This window comes from Oncorhynchus clarkii, chromosome 18 (assembly GCF_045791955.1).
Source record: "Oncorhynchus clarkii lewisi isolate Uvic-CL-2024 chromosome 18, UVic_Ocla_1.0, whole genome shotgun sequence".
NCBI lineage: Eukaryota > Metazoa > Chordata > Actinopteri > Salmoniformes > Salmonidae > Oncorhynchus > Oncorhynchus clarkii.
In genome coordinates this window covers 3,836,122-3,853,207 of record NC_092164.1, presented here as the reverse complement: position 1 = coordinate 3,853,207, position 17,086 = coordinate 3,836,122, and the positions used below count along the sequence as shown (strand labels likewise).

General features: G+C 40.9%; 1 protein-coding gene across 1 annotated transcript; it reads left to right on the top strand.

The window, feature by feature from the left end:
* Positions 1 to 4,663: 4,663 nt before the first annotated feature.
* Positions 4,664 to 11,234, top strand: LOC139372879 (zinc finger protein 135-like). Its single transcript, XM_071112733.1, has 2 exons — positions 4,664 to 4,894; positions 8,986 to 11,234. The coding sequence occupies exons 1-2, from the start codon at positions 4,690 to 4,692 to the stop codon at positions 9,999 to 10,001; spliced, it is 1,221 nt and encodes a 406-aa protein (XP_070968834.1). The 5' UTR covers positions 4,664 to 4,689; the 3' UTR covers positions 10,002 to 11,234.
* Positions 11,235 to 17,086: the final 5,852 nt, after the last annotated feature.

Here is a 17,086-nt window from a genome sequence, read left to right as displayed (position 1 = left end):
CCCTCAAAGCTAATCACTAAGCTAAGGACACTGGGACTAAACACCTCCCTCTACAACTGTCCCCAGGTGGTATGGGTAGGTAACAACACATCTGCCACGCTGATCCTAAACACGGGGGCCCCTCAGTGGTGCGTGCTCAGTCCCCTCCTGTACTCCCCGTTCACTCATGACTGCGTGGCGCCAACACAGTCGTTAAGTTTGCCGAAGAGTGTGTAAAGCTGTCATCAAAGCAAAGGGTGGCTACTTTGAAGAATTTCAAATATAAAATGTATTTTGATTTGTTTAACACTTTTTTATTTTTTATACTACATGATTCCATGTGTTATTTCATAGTTTGGATGTCTTCACTATTATTCTATAATATAGAAAATAGTAAAATAAAGAAAAACCCTTGAATGAGTGGGTGTTCTAAACCCTTGAATGAGTGGGTGTTCTAAACCCTTGAATGAGTGGGTGTTCTAAACCCTTGAATGAGTGGGTGTTCTAAACCCTTGAATGAGTGGGTGTTCTAAACCCTTGAATGAGTGGGTGTTCTAAACCCTTGAATGAGTGGGTGTTCTAAACCCTTGAATGAGTGGGTGTTCTAAACCCTTGAATGAGTGGGTGTTCTAAACCCTTGAATGAGTGGGTGTTCTAAACCCTTGAATGAGTGGGTGTTCTAAACCCTTGAATGAGTGGGTGTTCTAAACCCTTGAATGAGTGGGTGTTCTAAACCCTTGAATGAGTGGGTGTTCTAAACCCTTGAATGAGTGGGTGTTCTAAACCCTTGAATGAGTGGGTGTTCTAAACCCTTGAATGAGTGGGTGTTCTAAACCCTTGAATGAGTGGGTGTTCTAAACCCTTGAATGAGTGGGTGTTCTAAACCCTTGAATGAGTGGGTGTTCTAAACCCTTGAATGAGTGGGTGCCCAAATGTTTGACTGGCACTGTGTATATTTTTTTATTTTTATGGGGAATTGGAAATGATGGAAGCCACAATCTGTCTGCAATATTAAAGCTGATCTACCCCCCCCCCCCCCCCAAAAAAAGTATAATAATAATCAACACAGACTGGACAGATTGTATAAAAGCCTTTAACTAAAATGCTGCTAGCGGTACCAATAGATAAACTGAGCATTCATTTTCCAGAATAAAAGTTAATTGATACTCTGGTTTTAGTAGTGAAGCTCTGCTCTCAATCTGAGTAGTTGAGACATAACAAGGGTATTGATAGAAAATGTAACTTCTCCTCTATTACAGGAAAATAATGTCTCAATGTGTTTTGGTGTCAATATGAACCATTCTTTTGGACCAAACCACAAATGTAAATAGCTAAGTTGAAACTGCTTGCCAGAGAGGAAGATGTGATCTCGCAACTTTGTTGACGTGAAAGTCAGGGGGTGGGGCTTGGTGTGTGTAAGTAATTGAGAAAGAGGCAAAGCAAGAGGTTTCACTCTCGCTAAATTCTCACTCTCGCTAAATTCTGTCCAAAATAAGCCCAATGCGTTTCTATGGGCTTGTTTTGGACCTAACCTTGTTGCCTGCCTTCCTGCCTTTGGGACAACGACTCCCATTGTAAGGGTGGAGACGTGCATCTTGTCATTATATACAGATCTCTGGTGTAAATGGGAAGGTGCACACGGCACAGAGGAGCAAAAATACAATTTGACAACAAGAGGACATAAACACTCATAAAAATGAAAGTAAATACAGGCATTTGGAATTTAGCTCAAAAATATACATTTTAATTAATTCTACACTGCTCAAAAAAATAATGCTCCTGATGAGGTGGCGGATGGTCTCCTGAGGGATCTCCTCCCAGACCTGGACTAAAGCATCCGCCAACTCCTGGACAGTCTGTGGTGCAACGTGGCGTTGGTGGATGGAGCGAGACATGATGTCCCAGATGTGCTCAATTGGATTCAGGTCTGGGGAACGGGCAGGCCAGTCCATAGCATCAATAGCTTCCTCTTGCAGGAACTGCAGACACTCCAGCCACATGGGGTCTAGCATTGTCTTGCATTAGAAGGAACCCAGGGCCAACCGCACCAGCATATGGTCTCACAAGGGGTCTGAGGATCTCATCTCGGTACCTAATGGCAGTCAGGCTACCTCTGGCGAGCACATGGAGGGCTATGCGGCCCCCCAAAGAAATTCCACCCTACACCATGACTGACCCACCGCCAAACCGGTCATGCTGGAGGATGTTGCAGGCAGCAGAACGTTCTCCACTGCGTCTCCAGACTCTGTTATGTGTTCATTGTGAACCTTCTTTCATCTGTGAAGAGCACAGGACGCCAGTGGCGAATTTGCCAATCTTGGTGTTCTCTGGCAAATGCCAAACGTCCTGCACGGTGTTGGGCTGTAAGCACAACCCCCACCTGTGGACGTCGGGCCCTCATACCACCCTCATGGAGTCTGTTTCTGACCGTTTGAGCAGACACATGCACATTTGTGGCCTGCTGGAGGTCATTTTGCAGGGCTCTGGCAGTGCTCCTCCTTGCACAAAGGTGGAGGTAGCGGTCCTGCTGCTGGGTTGTTGCCCTCCTATGGTCTCCTCCACGTCTCCTGATGTACTGCCCTGTCTCCTGGTAGCGCCTCCATGCTCTGGACACTACGCTGACAGACACAGCAAACCTTCTTGCCACAGCTCGCATTGATGTGCCATCCTGGATGAGCTGCACAACCTGAGCCACTTGTGTGGGTTGTAGACTCTGTCTCATGCTACCACTAGAGTGAAAGCACCGCCAGCATTCAAAAGTGACCAAAACATCAGCCAGGAAGCATAGGAACTGAGAAGTGGTCTGTGGTCACCACCTGCAGAACCACTCCTTTATTGGGGGTATCTTGCTAATTGCCTATAATTTCCACCTGTTGTCTATTCCATTTGCACAACAGCATGTGAAATTTATTGTCAATCAGTGTTGCTTTCTAAGTGGACAGTTTGATTTCACAGAAGTGTGATTGACTTGGAGTTACATTGTGTTGTTTAAGTGTTCCCTTTATTTTTTTGAGCAGTGTATATATCACCCAGCCCTGAGTATAGTAGAGTATAATGTACTGTGTTGTACCCTACTTTACTCTAATGCTGTGCACTCAAGACGTCTTTTCATCTTTCAATTAACTGATTTCAAAGTACAGAAAATACTTATTTTAAATGTGCAGATATGACTTTTCAACTTTCAGTCATAACCTAAAATGAATCTAACTTCAACGTTTGGAAAAATAAGTATTTTAGATGTTTTTTTTGCTTACTAGGACTATTGTAGTTCATAGGAGGAGGGCGGTATTTCAGCCAGGACCGGCCTGTGTCTGCATAAAGCATAGAGATGGAGAGAAGACTCAACCTCTATGTAACCCGTTTTAGCATGGACATTGTCATTGAGGCTTTCCACCATTTTAAAGTAGTCAAATGTGTGGGGATTCTTATGGGTTAGGAGTAATCAGCCAATTATTAGTGCCCTGTCTTCTTCAACTTGTGTGCTATGGTTTGTAAATATTGAAATATTGAACACTGTCATCTAGTGGCCAATAACTAAATTACACTAATTGGTTCAGGACTCCAGCATGATTTTTCAATGCCGATACCGATTATTGGAGGACCATAAAAGCCGATACCGATTAATCAGCCAATTTTTATTTTATTTTATTTGTGATAATGACAATTACAACGATACTGAATGAACACTTATTTTAACTTAATACAATACATCAATAAAATCAATTTAGCCTCAAGTAAATAATGAAAAATGTTCAATTTGGTTTAAATAATGCAAAAACAAAGTGTTGGAGAAGAAAGTAAAAGTGCAATATGTTTCATGTAAAATATGTGCCATGTAAGAAAGCTAACGTTTCAGTTCCTTGCTCAGAACATGAGAACATATGAAAGCTGGTGGTTCCTTTTAACATGAGTCTTCAATATTACCAGGTAAGAAGTTTTAGGTTGTAGTTATTATAGGACTATTTCCCTCTATACCATTTGTATTTCATTAACCTTTGACTATTGGATGTTCTTATAGGCACTTTAGTATTGCCAGTGTAACAGTATAGCTTCCATCCCTCTCCTCGCTCCTCCCTGGGCTCGAACCAGCAACACAACGACAATTAGCGCGTGCTAACTAGCTAGCCATTTCACTTAGGTTACACAAGCCTCATCTCGGGAGTTGAGAGGCTTGAAGTCACAACGAAGAGCTGCTGGCAAAACGCACGAAAGTGCTGTTTGAATGAATGTTTTTTTTAAATCGGCAACTCGGCCCCCAAAAATACTGATTTCCGTTTGTTATTAAAACTTGAAATCGTCCCTAATTAATCGGCCATTCTGATTAATCGGTCGACCTCTAGTACTAATATTCAGACACATTCAGTTGTTTCCATCTTTATCTATAAATGTTTCAATGGTGTGAACAGAAAATACAATTAGAGTTAAATAATACAGTGAAGACAAGGTTATTCAGGAAAATAGTACATAGTGCTGCCTGAAACATGCTGCAACCTTGTACTAAATGTTTTTGAGTAATTTAAGCATTTATGTGAATTTAGGAAATATACTATAGGTTAAGTGCACTGTAATTTAAAGTGTGCACTTTGTCTAATGTGAAATTAATAAATGGTTTGTTTTCAATGTTTAGCTACCTGATCTAGTACCAGAACTCTCAGACAATAACTTTTGGGGGGGCCATTTTCTCTTCATTACTACAGGCCAACTCCAATTATGTCTGAGGCCGGTAACATCAAAAGTGAGGACAAACCCAATCTACAGTCACTGGGTCCTGATTGTGACAGTGGAGCCCAGTTTGCACTGCAGGATCCAGAAATGGCATCAGTGAAGCTGGAAGACTGCAGTCAAACCCTGGAGCTGAATGTCAACATTAAAGATGAAGAAGAGGAGGAGAAGATTGGGGAATCTGTTTATGATGGTAAGAGCAGGTTCTATTTATAAGTTATCTTCATAAATTAGACCTCCATAAGTTATTGATATGACAGATTTACAGAATGAAACCTAACACATCCTTGAACAAGTTCTATGAAATGAGCCTGTAGTTTCTAACCCTTGTGATAGTGAGTGGAGGATGATATGAAATGAGTCTGTGTAGTTACTAACCCTTGTGATAGTGAGTGGAGGATTATATGAAATGAGTCTGTGTAGTTACTAACCCTTGTGATAGTGAGTGGAGGATTATATGAAATGAGTCTGTGTAGTTACTAACCCTTGTGATAGTGAGTGGAGGATTATATGAAATGAGTCTGTGTAGTTACTAACCCTTGTGATAGTGAGTGGAGGATTATATGACTCATAATCCCCTTTTTGCCCTCAACTGTTGAACAGCTTTTAGGACTGAGACCCCATTTAGTCGACTGGTCAATTGTTTGTTTGATAGATAGGCTGTTGGTCTACTAAGCTTTTTTAAATCGAGCAGCGGGAAATATATAATTAGCTTATATACAGTTCCAGTCAAAAGTTTGGACACAAATCAAAATATATTTAAATGTATTTATAAAGCCCTTCTTACATCAGCTGATATCTCAAATTGTTGTACAGAAACCCAGCCTAAAACCCCAAACAGCAAGCAATGCAGGTGTAGAAGCACGGTGGCTAGGAAAAACTCCCTAGAAAGGCCAAAACCTAGGAAGAAACCTAGAGAGGAACCAGGCTATGAGGGGTGGCCAGTCCTCTTCTGGCTGTGCCGGGTGGAGATTATAACAGAACATGGCCAAGATGTTCAAATGTTCATAAATGACTAGTATTGTCAAATAATAATAATCACAGTAGTTGTCGAGGGTACAGCACCTCAGGAGTAAATGTCAGTTGGCTTTTCATCGCCGATCATCGCCGATCATTGAGAGTATCTCTACCGCTCCTGCTGTCTCTAGAGAGATGAAAAGTCTGGGAGAGGTAGCACGTCCGGTGAACAGGTCAGGCAGGGTTCCATAACCACAGGCAGAACAGTTGAAACTGGAGCAGCAGCACGGCCAGGTGGACTGGGGACAGCAAGGAGTCGTCATGCCAGGTAGTCCCGAGGCATGGTCCTAGGGCTCAGGTCCTCCGAGAGAGAGAAACAAAGAAAGAGAGAATTAGAGAGAGCATACTTAAATTTGCACAGGATAAGACAGGAGAAATACTCCAGATATAACAGACTGACCCTAGCCCCCTGACACAAACTACTGCAGCATAAATACTGGAGGCTGAGACAGGAGGGGTCAGGAGACACTGTGGCCCCATCCAATGGCATTCTCTCAACCAGCTTTACATGGAGTGTTTTTCCAACAGTCTTGAAGGAGTTCCCACATATGTTGAGCACTTCTTGGATGCTTTTCCTTCACTCTGCGCTCCAACTCATCCCAGACCATTGGGTTGGGTAGAAGTCGGGTGATTGTGGAGGCCAGGTCATCTGATGCAGCACTCGATCACTCCTGGAGGTGTGTTTTGGGTCATTTGCCTGTTGAAAAACAAATGACAATCCCGCAGAACAGATGGGATGGCGTATCGCTGCAGAGTGCTGTGGTAGCCATGCGGGTTAAGTGCGACTTGAATTCTAAATAAATCAATGACAGTGTCACCAGCAAAGCACCATCACACCTCCTCCTCCATGCTTCTCAGTGGGAACCACACATGTGGAGATCATCTGTTCACCTAGTGTGCGTCTCACAAAGACAGAGGTTAGAACCAGATATCTCACATTTGGACTCATCAGACTAAAGGACAGATTTTCACCGGTCTAATTTCCATTGCTCGTGTTTCTTGGCCCAAGCAAGTCTCTTATCATTGGTGTCCTTTAGTAGTGGTTTCTTTGCAACAATTCAGCCATGAAGGTCTGATTCACACAGTCTCCTCAGAAATGTTGATGTTGAGGTGTGTCTGTTGAACTCTGTGAAGCATTTATTTGGTCTGCCACCTGAGGTGAAGCTGGAAGACAGGTACACCTGTTAATTGAAATGCATTCCAGGTAATTACCTCATGAAGCTGGTTGAGAGAATGCCAAGACTGTGCAAAGCCCTTATCAAGGCAAAGGGTGGCTACTCTGGAGAATCTCAAATATAAAATATATTTTGATTTCACTTTTTTTGTAAATACATGATTCCATATGTTATTTCAAAGTTTTGATGTCTTCACTATTATTATACAATATAGAAAATAGAAAAAATAAAGAAAAACCCTTGAATGAGTGTCAACTTTTGATTGATACTGTATTTATAAAAAATGTATGATACACGAGACATCTGTCTGATTCACGCCTGTCTGGGTGGACTAGTCCATTTGCCTGTCTGGGTGGACTAGTCCATTTGCCTGTCTGGGTGGACTAGTCCATTTGCCTGTCTGGGTGGACTAGTCCATTTGCCTGTCTGGGTGGACTAGTCCATTTGCCTGTCTTGGTGGACTAGTCCATTGCGGAGGGCATGGCTCACTAGTAGTACATTTAGCCTACCTTTTAATTCCCATAATTTCTAATCTACAATGTTTGTTTGGTTACGGTAATGCATTCAATATGTTATTACAGTCTTACCATTGTCATTGTAGAAGTGGACACGTTGTTTGTAGAGCATATACAACCTTGGCTATGCTTGTGTGAAAGGTTTTGGTTTATTTCCTTTCATTTACTAGTTTACAATTTATTATTTGTCTTTTGTTAAGAGTGCTCCTGTCAATGTTGAGTAAGGGCACACACCTGATTACACCTGTAGGCTACCTGGCCTGATTACACATAGAAGTATGCCTGTAGGCTACCTGACCTGATTACACATTGAAGTAGGCCTATAGGCTACCTGACCTGATTACACATAGAAGTAGGCCTATTGGCTACCTGGCCTGATTACACATAGAAGTAGGCCTATTGGCTACCTGGCCTGATTACACATAGAAGTAGGCCTATATGCTAGCTGGCCTGATTACACATTGAAGTAGGCCTATATGCTACCTGGCCTGATTACACATAGAAGTAGGCCTAGAGGCTAGCTGGCCTCTGTGTAAATGTAGACCTATAAATGTGCCCATTTGGGGATCTGATACTATTTCTGATTGTCTTAACTCATCGTCACTGTGGAGTTTCTCGTATAAAAAATGTTCATCTCAAACAGCAAGTAAGCGAAGTCTGTTTCTACAAAAAATTCCAGTTCTCTACCTTTTGATAACAACTCAACATGAAAGGGGAAAAAATGTCATGCATTGATCCGGTGGAAACGTCTTATCCTTTGTGCAAATAGCCTACAACTCTGTCTGCCTGTCTGTCTGTCTGTCTGTCTGTCTGTCTGTCTGTCTGTGTCTGTCTGTCACTCGCTCGGGAGACTCTGAGGGCCCAAAATATTTGATACAATGTTGCAAGTTTGCTAGCACAGGCCAGACCAAATTAATAGTTGATCAAATGTTTAAAATGTCTTACAGACAGGCCATGTGCAGCCAATTTGATTGATAGGATAACTATTTTCAGCAGGATATTTTCTACCTGCACGCTGCAATGTTTTTATTTGTTGGCTTTATGAAAGCTAGTTTTACATATTGACAATAGAAGTTACTTTTAGATTTGTATCATTTTGATAGAATTTTGATGAACCACATGACATTGATTTGAGATATGAAAACTTTATGAATGAAATGAAACCGTTCCATGAAAATGTGCATATGAAAATCACAACTGGCAAATCAGTAGAAATGGTACTATACCTTCGCACTCCAAATGGAAAAGGTTGCCGACCGGCAACGTCAGGAGCATAACAGAAGGCCAGCGGGAGAAGGAGAGTCGGGAACAGATTTTTTTTTACTTCTGGTTAGGCAATATTGATCTCTGGCTGCCTCTTGATTCATTTTATTTCAACACATATATATGGAAAAATACAAGTTTTAAAATGTAAACATTTTGGTAGAAAGAAAACAAGACTCTCGGTCGACCAGGAATAAATAAAAAAATGTTGGGACAGTCCCAATAGCTTTATTCCCTGTATTGTACAGCCTACTGTTATGAAGTCATATGTATATCACACCAACTGACTGGTTCTTCTGATGTTGTTCACACAGGAGACCATGTTGAGATATTCTCTACATCCGGAGAGCAACAGCAGGAAGATCACAGAGTTAAGAGGTCTCACCACTGCCCACATTGTGAGGAGATTTTCCCAATTCTATCAAAACTAGAAATACACCTAAAAATACACACAGGAGATAATCTGTATTCCTGCACTGACTGTACGAAGAGTTTCACAACATCACAGGCTCTGACAGTTCATCTGCGAGTCCACACTGGAGAAAAACCTTACTCCTGCTCTGACTGCGGGGAGAGTTTCTCTCAACAGAGCAGCTTAAAAACACACCAACGTATACACACAGGAGAGAAGCCTTACTCATGCTCTGACTGTGGGAAGAGTTTCTCCGTATCCAGCAACTTAAAAACACACCTAAAAATACACGCTGGGGAGAAGCCTTACTTTTGCTCTGACTGTGGGGCGAGTTTTTCTCAACAGAGCCACTTACAAACCCACCAACATATACATACAGGAAAGAAGCATTACTTATGCTCTGACTGCGGAAAATGCTTCATAACATCAGCTGAGTTAAGAGTTCATCAGAGAACACACACAGGAGAGAAGCCTTACTGCTGCTCTGACTGTGGGAAGAGTTTCTCTCAACAGAGCAACTTAAAATGTCACCAGCGAATACACACAGGAGAGAAGCCTTACTCCTGCTCTGATTGTGGGAAGAGTTTCACCCATTTGGATATATTAAAATGTCACCAGCGAATACACACAGGAGAGAAGCCTTACTCCTGCTCTGTCTGTGGGAAGAGTTTCTCCCAACAGGGCAACTTAAAAACACACCAACGTATACATAAAGGAGAGAAGCCTTACTCCTGTTCTGACTGTGAAAAATGCTTCACAACATCAACTGAGCTAAAAGTTCATCGGAGAACACACACAGGAGAGAAGCCTTACTGCTGTTCTGACTGTGGGAAGAGTTTCTCCCGATTGGCTACCTTAAAAACACATCAATGTATACATAAAGGAGAGAAGCCTCATCACTTCTCTCAGACCAACTAAGATTAAAGTCACTCCATCGATTAATCCTCATCTCATAAAAGAAGTGGTAACAGTGAATTGGATCAAGAAGAAAGCATAGAATACTATTGTAATCCTATTGTTTCTCAATGTGAGAGAACTGCAGAGGAAAGGGAGTGTTATAGAATTATGACATTGGAAATCATCTTTCTCCAACTTTTTTTTACTACAGAACGTGCCATTTTCACAGATGTTGATGTTGGGGTGGTGCTGGGGATGGGGATGATAAATATGAAGTTGGAACATTTTAAAATGTCCCTTTTAAGGCAAAAACAATAGGATAGTGGTTGGTCGGGTGGATGGATGGATCAGCAAAAACATGAAAGTCTAGCAACCCAACGGTTGCGTGTTCAAATCTCATCACGGACAATTGTAGCTAATAAGCAACTTTGCAACTACACTACATGACGAAAAGTATACCGTTCAAAAGGTTGGGGTCACTTAGAAATGTCCTTGTTTTTGAAAGATAAGCAATTTTTTGGTCCGTTTTATATAACATCAAATTGATCAGTGTAGACATTGTTAATGTTGTAAATTACTGTTGTCGTTGGAAACGGCAGATTTTTTTATGGATAATCTACATAGGCGTACAGAGGCCCATCATCAGCAGCCATCACTCCTGTGTTCCAATGGCACGTTGTGTTAGCGATTTCAAGTTGATCATTTTAAAAGGTTAAATGATCAATAGAAAACCCTTTTGCAATTATGTTAGCACAGCTGAAAACAGTTGTGCTGGTTAAGTTGGACTAGATGAGTATCTGGAGCATCAGCATTTGTGAGTTTGATTAAAGGTTCAAAATGGCCAGAAACAAATAACTTTCTTCTGAAACTCGTCAATCTATTCTTGTTCTGAGAAATGAAGGCTATTCCGTGCGAAAAATTGCCAAGAAACTGAAAATCTCATACAACGCTGTGTACTACCTTCACAGAACAGCACAAACTGGACCTAACCAGAATAGAAAGAGGCGTGGGAGGCCCCGGTGCACAACTGAGCAAGACGACAAGTACATTAGAGTGTCTAGTTTGAGAAACGGATGCCTCACAAGTCCTCAACTGGAAGCTTCATTAAATAATACCCGCAAAACACCAGTCTCAACGTCAACAGTGAAGAGGCAACTCCGGGATGCTGGCCTTCTAGGCAGAGTTGCAAAGAAAAAGACATATCTCAGACTGGCCAATAAAAATAAAAGATTAAGATGGGCAAAAGAACACAGACACTTGACAGAGGAACTCTGCCTAGATGGCCAGCATCCCGGAGTCGCCTCTTCACTGTTGACGTTGAGACTGCACTGTATTTCTGATCAATTCAATGTTATTTAATGGACAAAAAACAACAACTTTTGAACGGTAGTGTATGTGGGCACCTGCTCGTCGAACATCTCATTCCAAAATCATGGGCCTTAATATGGACTTGGTCCCCCTTTTGCTGCAATAACAGCCTCCACTCTTCTGGGAAGGCTTTCCACTAGATTTTTGAACATTGCTCTGGGGACTTTTTTCATTCAACCACGAGCATTAGTGAGGTCAGGCACTGATGTTGGGCGATTAGGTCTGGCTCCCAGTCAACGTTTCAATTCATCCCAAAGGTGTTCGATGGGGTTAAGGTCAGGGCTCTGTGCAGGCCAGTCAAGTTCTTCCACACTGATCTCGACAAACCATTTGTGTATGGACGTCTATTTGTGCTCTGGGGCATTGTCACGCTGAAACAGGAAAGGGCCTTCCCCAAACTGTTGCCACAAAGTTGGCAGCACAGAACCATCTATAATGTCATTGTATGCTGTAGCGGTAAGATTTCCCTTCACTGGAACAAAGGGAACTAGTCCGAACCATGAAAAACAGCCCCAGACCATTAGTTGTCCTCCACCAAACTTTACAGTTGGCACTATGCATTGGGGCAGGTAGCGTTCTCCCTGCATCCACCAAACCCAGATTAGTCCGTCGGACTGCTAGATGATGAAGTGTGATTCATCACTCCAGAGAACATGTTTCCACTGCGTCAGTCCAATGGCGTTTAGTTTTACCCCACTCCAGCCAACGCTTGGCATTGCGCATGTTGATCTTAGGCATGTGTGCTGCTGCTCGGCCATGGAAAACCATTTTATGAAGCTCCCAATGAACAGTTCTTGTTGACGTTGCTTCCAGAAGCAGTTTGGAACTTGATTGTGAGTGATGCAACCGAGGACAGACCATTTTTACATGCTTCAGCACTCGGCGGTCCTCAAGCAGGGCAGACATTTGATGAACTGGCGGTGCCACATTGAAAGTCACTAAGCTCTTCAGTAAGGCTATTCTACTGCCAATGTTTGTTTATGGAGAATGCATGGCTGTGTGCTCGATTTTATACTCCTGTCAGCAATGGGTGTGGCTGAAATAGCCAAATCCACAATTTGAAGGGGTGTCCTCATACTTTTGTGTATATAGTGTGCTTACCATGTTAATGTTAGCAACAACAAATTGGAATTCGTAAAATATCATACGTATAGAAAATTGTAACATATTGTACGAAATGTAATTCGTAACATACTATACATCCTACAAATCGTATTACAGTTATAGGCCAATGTAATGTAACATAACATACTAAATTGTGTGGTATGTTTTTTTTATTTTTATTATATATATATTTTTTTTACATATAGTACGTTTTGCTCTGACACCAAGTTGTCCCTCTGCAGTTCTCTGTGGGAATGAGTTGGTAGATACAGTTGAAGTCGGAAGTTTACATACACTTAGGTTGGAGTCATTAAAACTCATTTTCAACCACTCCACAAATTTCTTGTTAACAAACTATAGTTTTGGCAAGTCGGTTAGGACATCTTCTTTGTGCATGACACAAGTCGTTTTTCCAACAATTGTTTACAGACAGATTATTTCACTTATAATTCACTGCATCAAAATTCCAGTGGGTCAGAAGTTTACATACACTAAGTTGACTGTGCCTTTAAACAGCTTGGAAAATTCCAGAAAATGATGTCATGGCTTTAGAAGCTTCTGATAGGCTAATTGACATCCTTTGAGTCAATTGTAGGGGTACCTGTGGATGTATTTCAAGGTCTACCTTCAAACTCAGTGCCTCTTTGCTTGACATCATGGGAAAATCAATAGATATCAGCCAAGACCTCAGAAAATAAATTGTAGTCCTCCACAAGTCTGGTTTATCCTTGGGAGCAATTTCCAAACGCCTGAAGGTACCACGTTCATCTGTACAAACAACAGTATGCAAGTACAAACACCATGGGACCACACAGCCGTCAAACCGCTCAGGAAGGAGGCGCGTTCTGTCTCCTAGAGATGAATGTACTTTGGTGCGAAAAGTGCAAATCAATCCCAGAACAACAGCAAAGGACCTTGTGAAGATGCTGGAGGAGATAAGTATAAAAGTATCTATATCCAGAGTAAAAAACTCCTATATCGACATAATCTGAAAGGCCGCTCAGCAAGAAAAAAGCCACTGCTCCAAAACAACCATAAAAAAGCCAGACTACGGTTTGCAAATGCACTTGGGGACAAAGATTGTACTTTTTGGAGAAACGTCCACTGGTCTGATGAAACAAAAGTAGAACTGTTTGTCCATAATGACCATTGTTATGTTTGGAGGAAAAAGAGGGAGGCTTACAAGCCGAAGAACACCATCCCAACCGTTTGCTGCAGGAGGGACTGGTGCACTTCACAAAATAGATGGCATCATGAGGATGGAAAATTATGTTGATATATTGAAACAACATCTCAAGACATCAGTCAGGAAGTTAAATGGGTCTTCCAATGGACAATGACCCCAACCATACTTCCAAAATTGTGGCAAAATGGTTTAAGGACAACAAAATCAAGGTATTGGAGTGGACATCACAAATCCCTGACCTCAATCCTATAGAAAATGTGTGGGCAGAACTGAAAAAGCGTGTGCGAGCAAGGAGGCCTACAAACCTGACTCCGTTACACTAGCTCTGTCAGGAGGAATGGGCCAAAATTCACCCAACTTATTGTGGGAAGCTTGTGGAAGACTCCCCGAAACATTTGACCCAAGTTAAACAATTTAAAGTCAATGCTACCAAATACTAATTGAGTGTATGTAAACTTCTGACCCACTGGGAATGCGATGAAAGAAATAAAAGCTGAAATAAATAATTCTCTCAACTATTATTCTGACATTTCACATTCTTAAAACAAAGTGGTGATCCTAACTGACCTAAGACAGGGAATTTTGACTTGGATTAAATGTCAGTAATTGTGAAAAACTGAGTTTAAATGTATTTGGCTAAGGTGTATGTAAACTTCTGACTTCAACTGTACATGTATCAGATAGAGATGGTGTAATGATCTGTTTTCACCATTACTTTGGGTGGATTCTTTTTTACTACATAATGACTTTTGTTTAATGATACACAGGCTATGAAATGACTACATGTGTTTATTAAATTGTCTTTTAAAACTAGATTCATTATTTTAGTCATTGATTCATGTATTTGGATAACTGTAATGAAATTAATTGATATACTAATGAAAAATAAACATGCTACATGAATTTGTGCCATCAACCTTTGTTTTCTGGGTTATCTATACATAAAATACAATGTTTTTGTTTAATTCATGGAATTCAAAATAATTTACATGTCTATTATCTACTCAAAACATGTCACTACACCTTTACACATCACCATGGGGACAAGCCAATTTAGCCACCAGTAATTGCTACAATGCACACAAATAGATGTTTTGCAGTATAAAGGACATACATATGTTTCTTATTAAATAACAGTTAAATAAAATGGGGAAAAGTATTGTCGTTTTGAAGTGTTTTATATGGTGCCAAAGTCCAGGGACAGCAGTACCACCACAATCCAATAATGACCCAGTTACTATCGGGGAATGGAACCAGAGAGGAAGCTTGCTTGTAGGAAGAGTAGGGGTGTTAACCCCGGAGTCCTGGCTAAATTCTCATTCTGACCATCATGGCCCTCTAATCATCCCCAGCTCCCAGGCTCATTCATCCCCCCCTCCTCTCCCCTGTAACTATTCCCCAGGTTGTTGCTGTAAATGAGAACGTGTTCTGTCAACTTCCCTGGTCAAATAAAAAATGTAATTACTTAAACATTAATGTGCACTGTTCAAAATATATCTACAGTCAACGCTGTGTCTAGCACGAGCCCCCAAAATAAAGTGTCCGATCTGAGTTAACTTGGTTGAGTTTACAAAAACAAATATAATACAAGTGTCATTCCAGATGAGGAATAAGAAACGTTCAAAGCACATGTAGTGTTTGTATTTAGGCAATGTAATGTCTAGTTCTTACACAGGATTTAGCTAGTTAAAATGAAGTGTATCTTTAGGAGTAATTCATGTGTACCTGTACATTACCCACCCTGACAACCTGGCCCTCAATTTAAAGCCCATGGAAGTGACATCCAAGTGGGAGAACAAATACACTAGTACAACACAGAGTATATTTAATATCTGCACAAGTACAATGTAATTACTAGGTGCTACACAGGATTTGGCCGGTGATAATGAAGTCTATCTTGAAGTGTACTTACTTGTAATTACAGTGAACCAATAGCCAGTGGTGGAAAAAGTACCCAGCTGTCATACTTGAGTAAAAGTAAAGATACCTTAATAGAAAGTCACCCAGTAAAATGCTCCTTGAGTAAAAGTCTAAAAGTATTTGGTTTTAAATATACTTAAGTTGCAAAAGTCAATGCATTCATAATTTTAGATTCCTTATATTAAGCAAACCAGATGGCACAATTTAAAAAATATATTATGGATGGTCAATGGGCACACTCCAACATTCAGACATAATTTACAAACAAAGCATTTATGTTTAGTAAGTCCACCAGCTCAGAGGAGGTAGGGATGACCAGGGTTGTTATCTTGGTAACTATGTGAATTGGACCATTTTCCTGTCCTGCTAAGCATTCCAACTGTAATGAGTACTTTTGGGTGTCATGGAAAATGTATTGAGTAAAAAGTACATGATTGTCTTTAGAACAGGAGTCGAGAAGGTCCGTGTGCAAAATCTGGACATGATAGATTGCCGCGAAAGAAAAAGAGTGTTATAGACAAGATAAAAACGTCAAGACAGAAGAGAGAAAGGTACGTTTTCCATGCAATTTGTTTCGTTTCCTTTTGGGAATACATGAATAGTGCTGGACAATTTAGCATAGGACGTTAGATAACTAGCTAGCTAGCATTTGGCAGCTACCTAGCCAACGGAAGGCTAGCTAGCCAATGGAAGAGGCATAACTGTAGCAAACGTTAGCTGGCGTTAATGTTAGGTCTACCAACTAGGCTAGCTAGCTAACGGAAGAGCCATAACTGTAGCAAGCTAACGTGTTAGGCCTACCAACTAGGCTAGCTAGCCAGCTAACAGGTTACCATAGCACATTGTACCGAATATATTTACCATGTAGTATGTTGAGTTTTGGATTAGCTAGCACGATAGATAGTTTTTTGACCTTGACTAGCCACTGTAGCTAAATTACCTAAAATAAACTGGCAAATAACTATGTTATGGTCGCTACTCGCTAGCTAGCCTTTGTTAGCCGGGCTCACCTTTGCTAGCCACAATAACGATTATCCACAACAGTATAATTTACGGTTCGCCTTCCTAATAAACGTCCCCATTGTAAACAACAAGGTGTGGTCTATGTTGTTTTAGTTATACAAATCTTTCGTGTTAGCATGCACTTTTATAGCTAGCTGGATAACACAATAACTAGTTAGCTAGGCCTAGGTAGCTATAGGCCTAAACTATGGAAAGCATGATGATGATAACTACTATAGGGTAACATAGTGTCCAAATTGTCATACATTCTTCTCTACCACAGATTTCCACAAGGTCTCAGTCTCCAGGATGGGAAATACTTACTAGAAAGAAACATACGACAACAGAGACAGAGTTGTTGATTTCCATTTTAATTTGTAATGTTAAAAAGGGGAGAAAAATACAATCCTGTTTTTCTAAATTAGCTACAGTGCATTTGGAAAGTATTCAGAACCCTTGATTTTTTTCCACATTTTGTTACGTTACAGCCTTATTCTAAAATTGATTACATAAAAGTTTTCATTCT